The sequence below is a fragment of the Phoxinus phoxinus genome (assembly GCF_949152265.1).
Source record: "Phoxinus phoxinus genome assembly, chromosome: 5".
In the NCBI taxonomy this organism is placed as follows: domain Eukaryota; kingdom Metazoa; phylum Chordata; class Actinopteri; order Cypriniformes; family Leuciscidae; genus Phoxinus; species Phoxinus phoxinus.
Genome location: NC_136880.1, coordinates 10,625,797 through 10,643,305, shown reverse-complemented (window position 1 = coordinate 10,643,305; position 17,509 = coordinate 10,625,797). Strand labels below are relative to the sequence as shown.

Here is a 17,509-nt window from a genome sequence, read left to right as displayed (position 1 = left end):
TATAACAACTTCAGCGGTCAAAATCATGTCTGACCCGCTCCATGTCTCATATTGCGCATCCTATCTCGGTCGTGCTGTTCACTTTTCATAAATCAACATAAATGTAAAAAAAAATAACATTATAATATTTTAACAATATGAAACGCAAATTTTTTTAATGGCTACAACAGTATAGTAGGCCTACATATCCTACTCTCTATTTGTACAAATTTCTGCACATTCATTTAATTCTGAAGTTTGCACACACAAGTTGAAAGGCATTTGTTCAAATCAAGTTCATGGATAATTGTGCGTGCATTTATTAGCCTAATCATTATGATACTAAAATCCTAACAAATAGGCTATGCAATGTACAAAAAATCTGATGAGTTCTCTCGAAAAATCTCGTTCACGTTCATTGTATGAAAAGTGATTCATTCAGTTCAGCGTTCGGCGAAAATACGGGTAAGACTACAATAACTAGCTCATCATTTATCCAGTAGAATGCGCTGTTCTACTGCGCTGTTTTTCAACCCGCCCATAGAGGGAGGGATCTCACTCACATAATGTACATATAGTGTCAGCCATTTTTTATTTGGAAGCTAAGCTAACAGTTTCTTATTCTGTGGAGAAAGCTGAGTAGTAGGGGTTACGATCCTCTTTTTCCCGGACATGTCCAGCCGTCGAAATCGTCCAAAATGTCCGGGATTCGGCTTTTGCTTTCTGCAGTCGCATTCATTGTTTACATGCACACCTTTTGTTTCAATCTAACTGAATTCATTCCGATCGGTGAATCTGAATGTAGTGTTTACATGAATGCTAAACAAGTGATCGGTTGATGTGCGTTTTAACATTGCTAAGAAAATTCCCGCTCCTCTGTGAGAGATACGAGACGAGACCGGTGCGTCTCACAGGTGCCGCTCATCAGTAATCACGCCACCGGCCTCGCGTCGCTCTCCCGTCAGCCTCGTTCCTACTCGTCACAGTAAACATGATGAATGGCGACTGTAGAACGCAAAAACCGAATCCTGGACATTTTGGGCGACATCAAAATTCCGGGCAGACTCACGGAGACTCACTAGTAGCATAGCCTTGTTGTTTACTGCGATCTCTTACCGGTAGGCGTGGCCTCCTAGGGCAGCGAAGCAAGTGCATTCTGGTGTTACGGCCTCAGCCTTATGGGTATTGCCTTTTGTATCTTCTGTGTGTGTTTGTCATGTTCTAATTAGTCTTTCTTCCTGAGTGTAGGCTCAGAGAGAGAGATTGAGAGACGTGAGTTTGTGCAGTCCTTTATTAGTCTTAAAAATAAATGTGTTAAACTGCTCTTTGCCTTGCGTCTCCTTTATGTTGCTGAACCCTTTTAAAACGAGCATATGTAAACCACGGGTTCGTAACACTGGGAGTTGTTGTCTTTCATCCCCATAAGCCAAAAATACATTTTATGGCTTTTCTCAGTCTAGAAGGCTCCAAATTCAAAAATAATTTCACATTTCTTCTACATAAATGACCCATTTTAAATACACATTCATCTTTCCAGAGGTGAAGTATCCCTTTAAGGTGGTTGGTACACTGGGATTGAACTTCTTCTGCAGGAAGTCCAGCTCTATGAAGTCCTCCTCCCCATGAGATTTCTTCACGAACATGGACCTTGACCCACGTCGCAGTTGCACCACTTTGAGTTTAGCCAGCCTGGGCATTTTTTTAGTCTTGGCTGCAGAATGGCCATCCATCCATGCCCTGATGTTTTCATTCTTCAACTCCACCACCTCCACTTTCCTAGAGTTGGAATTGGCCACCACTGACAAAAAGTCATCAAAATCAAAAACCACTCCTCCAGGGTCTGTGCCTCATTTCTTGTTCCACACCATGGTGGAAGCTGTCGTCGCTCATAAAGGTGTGCCCCGGCTCGAAAAACTTCAAAGTGACATCTTCAGCTGATATTGTTTCAGAATTTACCAATGTCAGCAGTGAAGAAAACAGACACCAGTTTTTATTTTGGGCACTACAATTATCCACCCAGTATATAACATGCCTGATGTCCCGCTCTTTTTCTAGTGCTGCTGCATACGCCGATGTGATTTTCTTTGGCATTCCGCCCTCATGCCAGACAACAGAGATGGTTTTTCTTTTGTTTTATTTTTTGACCACTGACGCGAATGTCTCATGGTATGTGGATATTCGTCGGGTGAACACTGCCGACTTCACACTGCCGACTTCACACCTGGCATGCGTGGGAGCATGATGACTTTCTGCAGGTCAACGCTTCTGACATATGTGTCGCAAGGCTAGTCCTTGTCTGCATCCGACCTGTACTGCCGTGCAAAGGAAAAGACCGTAACTTCATTTTTGGTCGAAAATGAGTTACTTATATTTTTGGCACATTCAAGACCTCCTTTATCATGTGGATAAGTATCTTGAGTTAATTCTGTTGATTTTTCGAAAAAAGTATGGGTTGTCTTAACAGTAACTTCCAAAAGCCCATGAGAAACCAAGGCAGAACACCGTAACTCCAGTTACCGCTCTTTGGCTTTGTTTTGGAACGTTCAAATTGAGTTACGGTACTCTGCCTTTGTTTAGCCGCGCGTCAATATGAAGTTACTGTGCTGGTGTTCTATCAATAATGCTACCTATCAGATTGTACGGTGTTCTGCCTTTGTTTACTGTCCATTAAAATAGAAATCACTGAGTAGCCTTTTCCATCGACAAACGTGCAATATCGATCGCGAATGATATATGCAGAGTTGGCCCGTAGCCTACATCTAGCTGGCAGAGTGCCAAAACTTTGCTGGGTCCCTTCAGCATCGCCTTAAATACGGTCGAGCCGACGCAGGAATAATATATCACAGGGAGTGTTAATAATGAAACAACACTGGTCAGCGTCCGAATAAATCCGCGTGACGAGCGAATAAGTGCACAAGCACAATAATGTGGCAGACAGCTGAAACTACCGCATGCTGAAAAGAGGTAGTCCAGAACGCGCTCCCCACTGAGTCTCAAAGGGAAAAGCCCTGCATTTTTTGTGAACGTACGAGGAGCACGACACCTTCGAATATGAATCGAAGCACCTGTGATGAGGGCTATCTGAATGTGAAAGTATATGCGTCTTTCAGATCCACCGCTAAAAACCAGTCCCCTTGTCGAATGTGTGCACGCAGCCTGCTTGCTTTTGTTAAATTAACAGTGGTTTGTGAATGTTAATGCTTTAATAACAAATAATTTATCAGGAGCATTTATGCTGATGTGTATGGTGGAGACACATAGGCTAACACAAAGTTAAGTTACACAAAGTAAGTTACACCTTAACTAACAAATTTTCTGCGGGAAACCCTACACAATAGCATAAAGAACATATACCTGGGAGGCTGAATAGGCTAAATCAACATAAGCCAGCGAGTCCCACAATTTACTGGTAAGCAAGTTCACCAAGCTCCCGCGATCTCATTCCACAACACTGAATCCATTGAATTCTTCCTCTGTGTCGCTTCTGAACAACTCCGCTAACTAGAGCGCCCTCTCGCGGCTGTAGACGGTAATGTTTTATCTTGGTTCATCTCAGTCAGTATGAATTCATTTTGATATATAAGTCGCAGTACCAGCAAAACTATGAAAAAAAGTGATTTATAGTCCAGGAAAATACGGTATGCGCTTTTGCCCATTTTTCCTTTCATGACCAAAAAAATACTTGGAAGGTGCATCCATCTGATCAATATTCACAAATTTCGCACGGACTAGTGGACCTTGTGTTTTATAATCTATTAATTCTTTGAGCTCAGCTTTTATTCTTAAAAAGGTTTCTAAATAAATTTTACCACTTGAGATTTTAGTCAATTTCTGTAAATCCATTATTTGTTTTTCAAGAAACTCTAATGAACGGGTAAAATCTTTCGTGACATTTGAGTGTATTGTTGTGTAAACTGCTTTATTTTTACCTTGCCATAACCCCACCATTGTTGTAGGGAATTAAAAAAGGACTTTGTCTTTTTAAACTCCTTCCAAAAGAACTCTATGAAAGATTCATATTAAAGTGCCAATATGCACTTTTAAACTTCACTGTATTTAAAATAAATTTACAACTCACCAGATGATGATCAGAAAAAGATAATGGTGTGATATAGCATTTGTTAAAGATGTTCAAGTGATGCTTAAAAACATACTATCTAGTCTAGCTAAAGCTAACTTATCACGTGTATGAGCCCACGTATACTGTCTTTCATCTCTATTCAGAGCTCTCCCAAACATCACACAAATCATATTTTTCAATTAAGTGAATTAGACGTTTACGGTAGGCCATATGAGGTTCAACATGATTTCTGTCTCTATCAAGTTCAGTGCAATTAAAATCACCACCTACGAACAGTAACTCTTCCGTACAACAGTTTTGTAAGGTTGAACAAAGGGTGTCTAAGAACAAGTCTTTCCACAGGTGCAGTTGGGACATAAATACAAATCAAAACAAAAACAAAACTTTCGTAAGTAGCTCCAACCTTTAACAGTATACCTTTAACAATTTCATCTACCTCATATGAAATTGGTTTAAAATTCGTACAAAAAAAAAAAAAGCAACTCCGCCACTTAAAGTATAGGCCGCTGTCGGTAGCCTAAAAGAGGCCTAGAAATATGGTTTCGTTCCACCAAGTGGGGCACAACTTACTTTTTTATATATTTAACATCAGAAATATATAGAGATTCCTTAGGAAAAGTTCTCTGCACACTACCTTGCAGTTTTTGAGAAAAATTATGCTAAAGGTGCCCATTTTGAAAAAAAGGGAAACCATAGGGAATTTTGCACTTTCAAACCTGTTTATTATCATATAAACCCAAAAATGCAGAATTACCACTTGAAGTACAAAATAAAGAAAATAAAGTTTGAAATGTGTGATATACCTGAAGTTGCTATCTAGGCACAGTAAACATGATAAGATTATCAAGAAAACTTCTACTGTAGCATTAACATCCCAATTACTTCTCATTATATTGTTTCAATTCAAAGGTAATATTTGAGGTAAAATCTGAATAACAAATAGAATTAAGCCAAAATATAATATATTAAAAAAACACTTTTTAAAAATAAATAATTTAATGGTGAATTATCAATTCGCATACACGAGCAGTAACTGCACTACATGTACATATTCACAGGAATGATTATTGTAAACTAGATTTAATTTTGATTTATTTATATTAAATATATATGTCCTATATTCATTTTATTATCATATACACATCACTAAATATCAAGATTACTGTCCTCACTATCAGATTCACATGAAACACTATCCTCAGTTAATCTCACAATGAACACATTTACATAGGTCAGTGGAGGCCAGGTCAGCCTTGTGGCATGAGCATCTTCCACCTCTACAAGTACCAGTCTTACACCCACAGTGGAGTGACCCCAAAATCTGGCAATATATTAGCTTGCATAAGATTCAAATCAAGTGAGTAAACATACCTGCATTTTCTGTCTCAGACTGCACCAACTTGTCAAGCTGGCGCTTTCTGTTGATTGTGATTAAACCGATCAAACATTTAGCAAATTATGCACAATTTAGGCAGAACGTGCTGGCTTGTTGATGGCTTTGAAGAAGTGGTTGTTGTGGTAACTTTCATCAAGCTGTACTTGGAACGCAGCCTCTTCGGCAAAACTGTTTCAGAGCCTTCAACCGGGGTTACAAGTCTTTTCAACCGTTCAGTCTTATCTGGACGCTTTAGTGCACAAGTCAAGCAACATGTTTGTTAGCAATAGCTAGCTCCGTAGTGTCCGACGTTTTGAGCCATTCCTTCACACATTGCTTGATTTTTTCCCATCGGACTTCAGTAAAGGGCTGTGGACATTCCCCACCGACATGAAGAATACACTTTACGGGTGTTAACCCTTTAAGGTACTACTCAACCATTTGGTAGACCACACTTTAAGTCACTATATTTAAATGAAAAATGCATCAAGCTTAACTCAACCTGAATGAGCCATCTCTATCATTTGGTGTAGTTGTGCAATGCTAAAAAAATCCACTAGATGGCACTGTGTCTGTGAGCAGCGTGCCTTTTCAGTGTTCCTTCAAACAGCACATGACACAGCGCAAATTTACTCATCCTTTGATGACGCATATCGGCGGGAATTTTAAAGGTAATACTATTTTGTTGACATATTATAGTTTCAGAGGAGTTGTTAAACAGAATTATGTAACTTAATTAAACAAAATTAAGTCTTATAAGGGTCAAATAATTTTTTCAAAATATGCTCTACCAAACGGTTGAGTTGTCATTTTATGGTAGATAAGCTAGCTAATGTTGGTAAAATTAGCTAATGTTGGTAAAATTAGCTAATGTTGGTACAATTAGCTATTTACAATGACCAAAAGGGTTAGTGTTGTTAAAATGATTAATTTAATATTATTAAATTGCATATTTGATGAAAAATATTTGATCAATATCATTTTTTCACCATTTCAAAAAACTATCCAGTGATGAAATGTTTTCAGTGTTGACAAATCTTGTGCGATATCCTAAACTGCTGAGATAATTATAACGCGTGCCGTAGACCAGACTACACGTCCGATTCGCGAACTAATGATTCATTTGAACCGATTCAATTGAATGAATGGTTTAAACAACTGATCTGTCCAACACTGAACTCACGAGACGTCTGAATTGGTGTATACAAAAAATCTGTAACACTTTACAATACTGTTCTATTTATTAAATTATTTAACTACATTAGTTAACATTTACTATTAGTAAACTGCACTTCTACAACATTGTTAATTCCAACATTTAGGTTATTGCCTATTGAAATCAAAAGTTGTACAGTATTTGTTAAGTCAAGTCAAGTCATCTTTATTTATATAGCGCTTTTTACAATACAGATTGTATCAAAGCAGCTTCACAGTGATAACATGAAAATAATACAAAAAATAATTTCATCATCATCCACCTTTAAGGCAGATCTATAATATTGTTGAATATTAAATGTCCCCAACTAAGCAAGCCAGAAGGTAAGGCAACAGCGGCAAGGAACCAAAACTCCATCAGGTGACAGAAGGGAGAAAAAAACCTTGGGAGAACCCAGGCTCAGTCGGGGGCCAGTTCTCCTCTGGCCAATGAGTGAACAGTGTATGAAGTTCAGAATGAATCAGAGTATTTGTCCAGTTCCGGTTGGTTGAAGTCGGAGTGGAGAGGAGGAGAGACCGGTTGACACTTCAGGTCAGTGGCGTCGTCGTCGTGTCCTGGCGCTGGTCCTTCATCAGATCTGGATACGGCCTGGTTCCAGTGGACAGCGGTAAACCTCGGGATAGACAGAGAGACTAATATTAGCGTAGACGCCGTCCTTCTTATGATGTACCAAGTACATCAGGATTACGGGAAGTGTTCCCGGTCCCGGCTGTTCTAAACTATGCAGCCTAATTATATAAGTCTATAATGTGTTATGTGTATGCTAGGCTGAAGAGATGTGTTTTTAGTCTAGATTTGAACTGACAGAGTGTGTCTGCTTCCCGGACAATGGTAGGAAGACTGTTCCAAAGTTTTGGTGCTAAATAGGAAAAGGATCTACCGCCAGCAGTCGATTTTGATATTCTAGGTATTATTAACTGACCGGAATTTTGAGATCGCAGTAGACGTGAAGGACTATAATGCATTAAGAGCTCGCTCAAGTACTGCGGAGCTAAACCATTTAGTGCTTTGTAAGTGATCAGCAATATTTTAAAATTTATCCGATGTTTAATAGGCAGCCAATGCAGTGTTGACAGAACAGGGCTAATATGGTCATACTTCCTGGTTCTAGTAAGAACTCGAGCTGCTGCGTTTTGAACTAGCTGTAGTTTGTTTATTAAGCGTGCAGGGCAACCACCCAGTAGAGCATTACAATAATCTAGCCTTGAGGTCATAAACGCATGAACTAATTGTTCTGCATTATTCATTGAGAGCATATGACGTAATTTAGATATATTTTTAAGATGGAAGAAAGCGGTTTTACAGATACTAGACACATGACTTTCAAATGAAAGATTGGTATCAAAGAGCACACCCAGGTTCCTAACCGACGACGAAGACTTAACAGAGCAGCCATCAAGTGTTAGACAGTACTCTAGGTTATTACGTGTGGAAGTTTTTTGTCCAATAATTAGAATCTCTGTTTTTTCTGAATTTAGTAGTAGGAAATTACTAGTCATCCAATTTTTTATATCAGCTATGCATTCCGTTAATTTTGTGAATTCGTAGGTTTCGTTAGGTTTTGAAGAAATATACAGCTGAGTATCGTCGGCATAACAGTGAAAGCTAATTCCATGTTTCCTAATGATATCTCCTAATGGTAGCATATACAGAGTGAACAGCAGCGGTCCTAGTACTGAGCCTTGTGGTACGCCATACTGAACTTGTGATTGATAAGACATCTCTTCATTTACTGCTACAAACTGATAACGGTCAGATAAGTATGATTTAAACCATGCTAGTGCAATTCCACTAATGCCAACATAATGTTCGAGTCTATTTAAAAGGATGTTGTGGTCAATGGTGTCAAATGCAGCACTAAGATCCAGTAATACTAATAGAGAGATACAACCACGATCGGATGATAAGAGCAAATCATTTGTGACTCTAACGAGAGCGGTCTCGGTACTATGGTACGGTCTAAATCCGGACTGAAAATCCTCGCAGATATCATTTCTTTCAAGAAAAGAACACAGTTGTGAGGATACTGCTTTTTCTAATATTTTTGACAGAAATGGCAGATTAGAGATCGGCCTGTAATTGACTAGCTTTGTAGGATCAAGTTGCTGTTTTTTAACAAGCGGTTTAATCATAGCTAGCTTAAAGGTTTTTGGTACGTATCCTAGAGACAAAGATGAATTAATGATATTAAGAAGAGGATCTATGACATCTGGAAGCATCTCTTTCAGCAGCTTAGTCGGTATAGGGTCTAACATGCACGTTGTCGATTTAGATGATTTGACGAGTTTGCAAAATTCTTCCTCTCCTATAGCAATGAATGAATCAAATTTTCCCTCAGGGAGACTACAATGCGCTTCCTGATGCGATACTGTATTAGACGGTTGCATAGTTATAATTTTGTCCCTGATATTATCGATCTTATAAGTGAAGAAGTTCATAAAGTCATTACTGCTGTGTTGCATGGAAACTTCTGGGCTTGAAGCTTTCTTTTTCGTTAGTTTAGCCACTGTTTCAAATAAATACCTAGGATTATGTTTATTATCTTCTAATAGGGTTGAAAAATAAGCAGATCTAGCAGCTTTTAAAGCCTCTCTGTAAGCAATCGAGCTCTCCTTCCATGAAATCCTAAACACCTCTAGATTTGTTTTCTTCCAGTTGCGCTCCATTTTTCTGGCTGCTCTCTTAAGGGCCTGAGTGTGCTCGTTGTGCCACGGCGTTGGACTATGTTCTTTAATCTTCTTTAAGCGCAGCGGAGCAACTGTGTCTAAAGTGCTGGAAAAGAGAGAGTTAAAAGTTTCTGTTGCAATATCAAGATCTTCTAAGCTATCCGGGATGCTGAGATGATGAAACTGATTAGGAAGATTATTGATAAAGCAATCTTTAGTGGCAGAAGTGATCGGTCTAACATATTTATAACACGGAGTCGGCTTTGCAGCCTTGGCTAAATGTAATTTACACGAGACTAGATAGTGATCTGAGATGTCATCGCTCTGCTGCAGTATTTCAACGGCATCAACATCTATTCCATGTGATAGTATTAGATCTAGAGTATGATTACGACAATGAGTCGGTCCTGACACGTGTTGTCTAACTCCAATTGAGTTTATAATGTCTTTAAATGCCAATCCCAATGCATCTTTTTCATTATCTATGTGTATATTAAAGTCACCAACAATTAGTACTTTATCTGCAGCCAATACTAATTCTGATAGAAAGTCCGCAAATTCTTTGATAAAGTCTGTATGGTACCCTGGTGGCCTGTATACAGTAGCCAGCAGAATTTTCAAACGTGATTTATCGTTTACACTATATATTTTTACATTAAGCACCAACACTTCAAAAGAATTATATTTACAACTAGATTTCTTAGTGGTTTTGAAAATATTACTATAAATTACAGCAACACCTCCTCCTTTGCGTTTCAGACGAGGTTCATGTTTATAACCGTAATCTTGTGGGGTTGACTCATTTAAAGCAATGTAATCGTTTGGTTTTAGCCAGGTTTCTGTTAAACACAGCACATCTAGGTTATAATCTGTAATCATATCATTAACTATTAGCGATTTTGAAGTAAGAGATCGAATATTCAGCAACCCAAGCTTTATCATTTGCTCATTTGTATTATATCTGTTTTTTATTTGTTGAAGATCAATTAAATTTTTAACCTTAGATGGGTTTAAACGTATTTTGGATTTCCAAGTTCGGGGAACAGACACAGTCTCTATATGATGATATCTCGGTGAAAGAGGCTCTATGTGATGGGATTTATCTGACCTTGGTGACGTGAGGCCGCTAGCAGACGGTCGGTTAAGCCAGTCTGTCTGCTTCCTGACCTGAGGCCCAGATTGTCATGTTTTAGCTCTAAGACTATGAGCCAAATTACTAGAGAGAAGAGCAGCACCATCCCAGGAGGGATGAATACCATCTCTTTTCAACAGGTCAGGTTTGCCCCAAAAACTTTTCCAATTGTCTATGAATTCTATATTATTCTGCGGACACCACCCAGTTAACATAGTTAATGCACTGTGAAGTAACATTACCAAACAATGAACAGCTGTATTTTTATAAACTAAGGTAAACAAAGATTAATAAATACAGTAACAAAAGTATTGCTCATCGTAAGTTCATGTTAGTTATTAGATACATTAACTAATGTTAACAATTCAAACCATAGCCTAAAGTTACAAACAAAAATAATTTACTCTAATTTAATTTTTTCCCAATATCGTGCAGCCCTACTGTAAATGGTAAATATCAAGAATAAATTTGAAGAATTAATACCAATTATGGTGTTACTATTAAATTCATAATTTAAAATTGACTATGTTTGTGTATTACTATATGACTAGCATTGTAAGAGTACATGGTTTGTAATACAAATTGTTTTAGACGTGATAGATGGACGCCAAATCATTTTACGGTTCAAGACCACGCACTTTTCTGGCCCTTGTGCCAGAAAATCCTGAGGACTCAGATGCGGATCTTAGTGATGATGACCCCGTAGATGATCCAGATTATCTGCCCACACCAGCAGAAGAGAGTGGGGACACTTCTTTTGATTCAATGGATGAGGAGGAGGTTGCCTCAACAAGTTCATCCTCTAAACCACCGTCCAAAAAGAAGAGGAGAATGGGGAAAAACTCCCTGAAAACTGTTTCTTTGGCAGAGCTACAGGACACACCTGAACCATCACCCCCAGATGGAAAAGAAGCCAGAAGAAGATTGTGGAGGCATGAAGACATTGAGACATTCCAGGTTCCAGACTCAAGTTTTAACCTCCCTGATGCTGTAAAGACACCCTTTCAGTATTTTAAAATGCTGTTCACAGATGAGATGATTACACATATCTCTGAGCAAACCAATCTCTACGCTGCCCAGGAGCTGGGAGATCCAATCAGCACCAGTTCTGAAGAGATTGAAAAATTCCTGGCAATGCTTCTCTTCATGGGTGTTTTCAGTTTCCCAGCCATCGATGACTACTGGTGCATTGAGTCACGATTCAGTGTGATAGCCGATATTATGCCAAGGAGAAGATTCAAGCTGTTACGCCAGTACCTTCATTTTAATGATAATCAGCAGTGCAATGGCAGTCCAGACAGGTTCTACAAAATCCGGCCCCTTTTTGACATGCTTCGTCAGCAGTGTCTTCTTATCTCATCCACTTACCAGCACAGTGTGGATGAGGTCATGGTGGCGTATAAAGGCACAAGGGCTGGCTCTCTCCGCCAGTATATTGCCAACAAGCCAGACAAGTGGGGCTTTAAATTGTTCTGCCGGGCCAGCTCATCTGGCATCATTCATGATTTTCTGCTCTATCAGGGGGCGTCCACATTCTTCAACGTTGCCCTAACTGAGCAGGAGGAGGCACTGCTTCTAGGGGCCAAACTTGTGACAACACTCTGCAAAACCATCACACTGCCAAGACTTTCAGTCGTCTTCTGTGACAACTTCTTCACCAGTTTCGACTTGGTCCAGAACCTGAAAGAAAACCTGGGCATCAGGTGCATTGGCACTGTCCGACCAAACCGCATGGGTGGAGCAACCTTAAAGACGGACAAAGAGCTGATGAAGGAAGGACGTGGAGCTTTTGACTTCATGTCTGCTGAAGGGCTGCTCGCAGTAAAATGGTTCGATAATAAATGTGTGAGCCTTCTTAGCAGTGCCTGTGGGATCACACCTCTTTCCTCTGTCAAACGGTGGAGCAAAGAGGCCAAAGCAAAGGTCGCTGTCCCGTGCCCATCAATCATCCCTGCCTACAATCAGCATATGGGAGGCATTGATCTGTCTGACATGCTGGTACACATGTATAAGACCCCGGCAAAATCCAGGCGATGGTACCTTCCCCTGTTTGGATATATCCTAGACCTCTGCATCTCAAATGCCTGGCTTGTCTACAAGCGGGACTGCAGACTCCTGAAAGAAGCAATGCTACCTCTCAAAAAGTTCCGTCTGGCAGTCGCACACACTTTGGCTCAAGTGAACAAGCCAGCATCCAAAGTTGGCCGACCTTCATCATCCTCTCCACCACAGATGTCGTCAAACAAAAAGTCCAATACCCCAAGACCCTCCCACCCACAACCAGATGTACAATATGACAACTTCGGACATTTGCCACTACACTCTAACAAGCGGGGGCGATGCAACCTCTGTCCAAAGGGAGTGTCGAGATGGAAATGCCAGAAATGTCATGTATTCCTGTGTATGAATGCAAAACAGGAATGCTTTGCAGCATACCATCAGAAATGAATGGTCAAAGGCAAAATAAGTGCTGTTGCACCGCTGCTGTTGCACCCCTGACCAAAATCATTAGTGCAGTTGCACAACAGGTCTGTAAAGCTTAGTGGAGGTTTTCTTTTTCTCCCGAAAAAATTCTAATCAACACACACACACACACACACACACACACACACACACACTTGATGTGTTTGGAGCCATCAATAGCAGCCATCAGATTTTTTATTGGTCAAGAAATTGCACTTAAAATTACTTGTTCTGAATGTTGTTCTTTTATTATGAACAGACGTCCCAACCGTTTGGTAGAGGACTGTATCTAAAATACTGTAGGGTCTAATAAAAAATTTTTTTTTGATTGTTGTTATTGTTATCATAATTGAATAAAAAATGCAAAGAAATAATTTTTCCTTGGCTTTTTTCATGGTGCGTACCTCAAAGGGTTAATCGAGCTTGATCGCCGCTATCAGATGAAGATGCGCTGCTTACGTCCTCCTCCATGTTTACATGTGCGTAGTGATATTGGCTTGATTTTGGCTCTGACCTACTTACATTTTCGATGCTGATTGGCTGAAAATCTAGCTCATATACGCAGTCAATATAGTGAGCCAATAAATTACACTTTTCTCATTAACTGCAGGATAATGCGTGGAGAACTTTTTGCTTGGATACCTTTTATTAACGTTGAACATATTGAGCAAAAGAAAAAGTAGTGCCCCGTTTGTCGGAACGAAACAGCTCACGTACAGAGGCCTAAATCTCTAATAACATAATTTACAGTTTCCAAAAAAATCATTCTCTCTTTACCAACAGCTGGAGCATACAGTGATGAACACAAGTTGTACATTTTCATACATCACTCTAACTTTTAACAATCGGCCTTTAATAATCTCTTAACTTTTAACAATCGGCCTTTAATAATCTCTTCACATTCAACAGAGTGAGGATTGAAACTTTTGGAAAAAAGAACACCCACTCCACAACTATTACTAGTTTTGTGACTTAAAAAAACATCACCCTCCCATTCTCTCTTCCAGTCAACTTTGTTTTCAACAGTACTATGTCTCTTGTACAAAGATAACTTCCAATTTGGGAGCACAGTCTAAAAAATTAAGCTCTTTTTCTCTCATCTCTAGCTCCATTCACATTCAAACTGCCTAATTTTAACTCACTCATAAAAAAAAAAGAAAAACAAATTTGAAAAACTAAACATATTCGCCATCTACTAACTGTCTTTTAGCTTTCAAAGCAAGTTTCTTTAAGCGATAAATTTCTTGATCAGAAAAAATGTGTCCCCTGCACTTTCAGAACTTTTTTGAAAATTCCTCACTGAATCAACAAAAAACTGTAGATCAGGAAACACATTCTCAAGTTTAACATTCCTATCTCCTTTAGAGCTCCTTAGAAATGTCTTAAATACTCAACAGAGTAGCCACTAATTTCCAGGGGCAAAGACTGTGAGGAAACTATAGATTCTGCATCAGAGTCTTCCTCAGCTTTCCTATAAAAAGTCTGGGAGCAATCATGATGAGGACATTTTTCCATTTTTTTAGAGATTTGAAACCCATCTGTTGTTTTTCTTTTCCTAACATTATCCTTATCAGATTTGTCATCTACTAGCATCTCACTTTCTTCAGTCAAAGAACATTCTACCTCTTTTACTCCTTTCTGAGTGCTACTACTGGCCTCCTCCTCAACCTCACGCTGATGACTGTTCTCAACTGGAGAGGGAACCTGAGAAAACTCCTCATTTGTCTGTGTTGATCCTTTATTTTGTTCAAGCTTCTGAGCCTTGTTTGCCTTGCTTGGTTTTATTCCATCTGATTCATTACGTTTTTGTCCCTGGGATTTATTTGAATCATCCAAAACTGGTCCCTGAGTTTAATTTGATTAACATGACTTTATGATAACTTCAACTTTTTCCAAATACCAGATTTCTTATCTGATCACATAATCCGAAAATTCAATAAATACAATAAAAAAACATACACATATAACATTTATACTTCAAACATCTTTAAAATTTGAAAACCAACATGTCATCCAAAACCTCACACAGAACTCATTCCACAGATCATATTTCGGCGAACCTTTGAATATCATTAATCGATTGAAAATATGTGTATTCAATTTTAATTCTAGCAGTCACCATGCCTTTAAAAGCATTTTCTGCATCTATTGTACCTATACCCAATAGCTTATTTTTTCAAGTCTTCCAAATTGCCATTTTGGCCATACCCAACAAAAAATGTAATATGCATATTTTTCTTCTCTCATGAAATGTATATTTGGGACCACTTATAAAACACTGATTGGAAAAATCATTAACAAAACCTTGAAACAAACTTTTTAAAACAATAAAAAGACTGCCTAACCTCAAACAATAAATAAATAAGTGGTCAACTGTCTCTTCAATTCCACAAAAAAGACATTCTTTACCCACTGCTGGATTCAGGTGTGCCACGTGTCTAGCACCATGAATAAGTCTCCACTGTAGGTCTGCTGTACGCTTCTCAATATGAGGTTTATACAGAGACCTCCAGGATCCTTTAAAGTCTGGTCCAAACACTTCTGTCCACCTCCCTGCTCGTACTCGTTTTAAAACAGTCTGATGGGCAACTTTAACACAAGTAAAGTTGATTGCTTTTTTACTTGCTTCACGAAACTGTCCCATCTCTGGGGTCTTAAAAGTTAGTAATGTGTGCATCTTCATAGTTTTCATAGTTTGCTGCTGCCTGCTGCAGATACACTGATAGATGGGAACTGATAGTTTCTCCTCCAATCTTGAGCTGGTTGAGTTTCCAGTGCCTCCCTGCAGGTTCCAGGCAATGCTCTCTGCACCTCCTCCAACACCTGCTGCAGAAGACGGAGAGATCGAATGCCCGTTTTCCATCCATTAAGTTCACTCAGATCTCCTATCCTCTTGAGTCCAGCTCCCGCCAGGCAGTTCATCAAGCTTCCTGATGACAGAGTTCTCGTTTGTATCAGTGGATTATAAAACAATGGCTCTCCCATAATCCACTCTTTTGATTTTGAAAGATCTCTGTTGACATTGAAGTTATCAAGCCAAGCTTTCAGCATCAACTGATAAAACAGGGTTAAATTACTTAAGTCCAGTTCTTTAAGTCTCAGTAAAAACAATTGTTTCTCATACCCAAGACCAGATGCTGTCCTTAAAATTGCACAAGCGACACGAATCCATCCCAGATCCTCTTCATATAATATTCTTTGTGTAGTTTGCAGTCTAAAAGTCATAATCCTGCTTCTTATATCAGTTAGAGCTTGTCCTCCTTGTAAAGGCAGATATAATGCAGATCCAGGAACCCAGTGTTGCCCCGACCAAAAAAAATCGACAAATTTTTCCTGTATTACTTTGATCAGTTCATTTGGAGGATCAAGCACATTAAGTCTGTGCCATAGCATAGAGGCTGCCAGGTTATTTGTAACCAAGACTCTACCCCTGTAGGATAGTTCAGGTAATAGCTATTTCCATTTAGACAACTTGGCTGACACCTTCTCCAGCAAACCCTCCAAGTTTTTTTGTCTATAATTTTCTTTACCCAGAAATACTCCAAGAATGTTGATTGCCTCTGTATTCCATTGTAACCCCCCAGGAAGCGTACAAATGGTACTCAACCAGAATAAGACTTTTACCGCCGCGGGAACTTGCAGGTGTGTATTTGCTGCCTTTGACCGCTAAGAGGCGCTACAATCGCAGACTTTGAAAAGTGTCAGTTTGTGTAATCTGTAATCTCTTGTGTAATCTGCCGCCGCGCCGCGGCTCATTGAGAGTGATTGAAATGTGGTAACAGATCAATTCAAGTGAAACATGTAGTTAAATTAATTCATATAATCACAAGACTGAAATTAAATGTAATACATTTAATAAATAATGAAAACATTTCAACACAAAACATTGCAATAGAAAAATATTAGGCTACATCAATGAGGCTTTGCAAGAGCATAAGACGTAATCTCATCAGCGGTCCAACGATAGCGCAGTGGTCAACGCAACAGCACGAGCTTCACGGAGCCTCAAGCGATGCGAGATCAAATCTCATTAGCTTTGGCTGACAGCGTTAAATGTTTTACCAATCTTGATGCTTAGATAGGTAACTGTTTATTGAAGCGTTTTGTTTAATTATCAATGGTACATTACAACATAAATTTGCTGCATTCCAGTAGAGCCGCTGCACAGACGACAAAACTGATGAAGGAAGATTGTCAGCCGATCGCGTCAGAAAATGAAAATGATGAAGCTATCTTTAATCTGCTAAATTAGGCTATTGTTTTGTGAATCATCCACGAAATTGAGTTGACTGACATTGATACCCGCCATAGCAAAGTAAGACATTTTTAAAAACAGATCCTGGACATTTCAAGGTTTAAATAAAGTGTCGGGGGCAGTTTATTTATTTAAAACAGGGTTGCATCGAGTTTATTAGAGTTTCTTAAGTAAGAAACAGAATCTTATTCTTGCGACATTTTAAATCTGTAGCCTATTGCCAAAGAAATTGCAGCTAAATAAACAATTAAAACAGTAGGCTAGTCTACAAAACGAAAATAGTTCGCAACATAAATTAAGATCATGCGTTTTTCTTTGCTTCTCTCTCGCGCTGGATCTCTT

At 39.0% G+C, this 17,509-nt stretch overlaps 1 protein-coding gene across 1 annotated transcript; it reads left to right on the top strand.

The window, feature by feature from the left end:
• Positions 1-11,049: 11,049 nt before the first annotated feature.
• LOC306998939 (piggyBac transposable element-derived protein 3-like) lies at positions 11,050-12,897 on the top strand (the record flags this gene model as incomplete). Its single annotated transcript, XM_079613337.1, has 1 exon — positions 11,050-12,897. One exon carries the CDS (start codon positions 11,050-11,052, stop codon positions 12,895-12,897), a length of 1,848 nt encoding a protein of 615 aa, XP_079469463.1.
• Between the last annotated feature and the right edge of the window lie 4,612 nt (positions 12,898-17,509).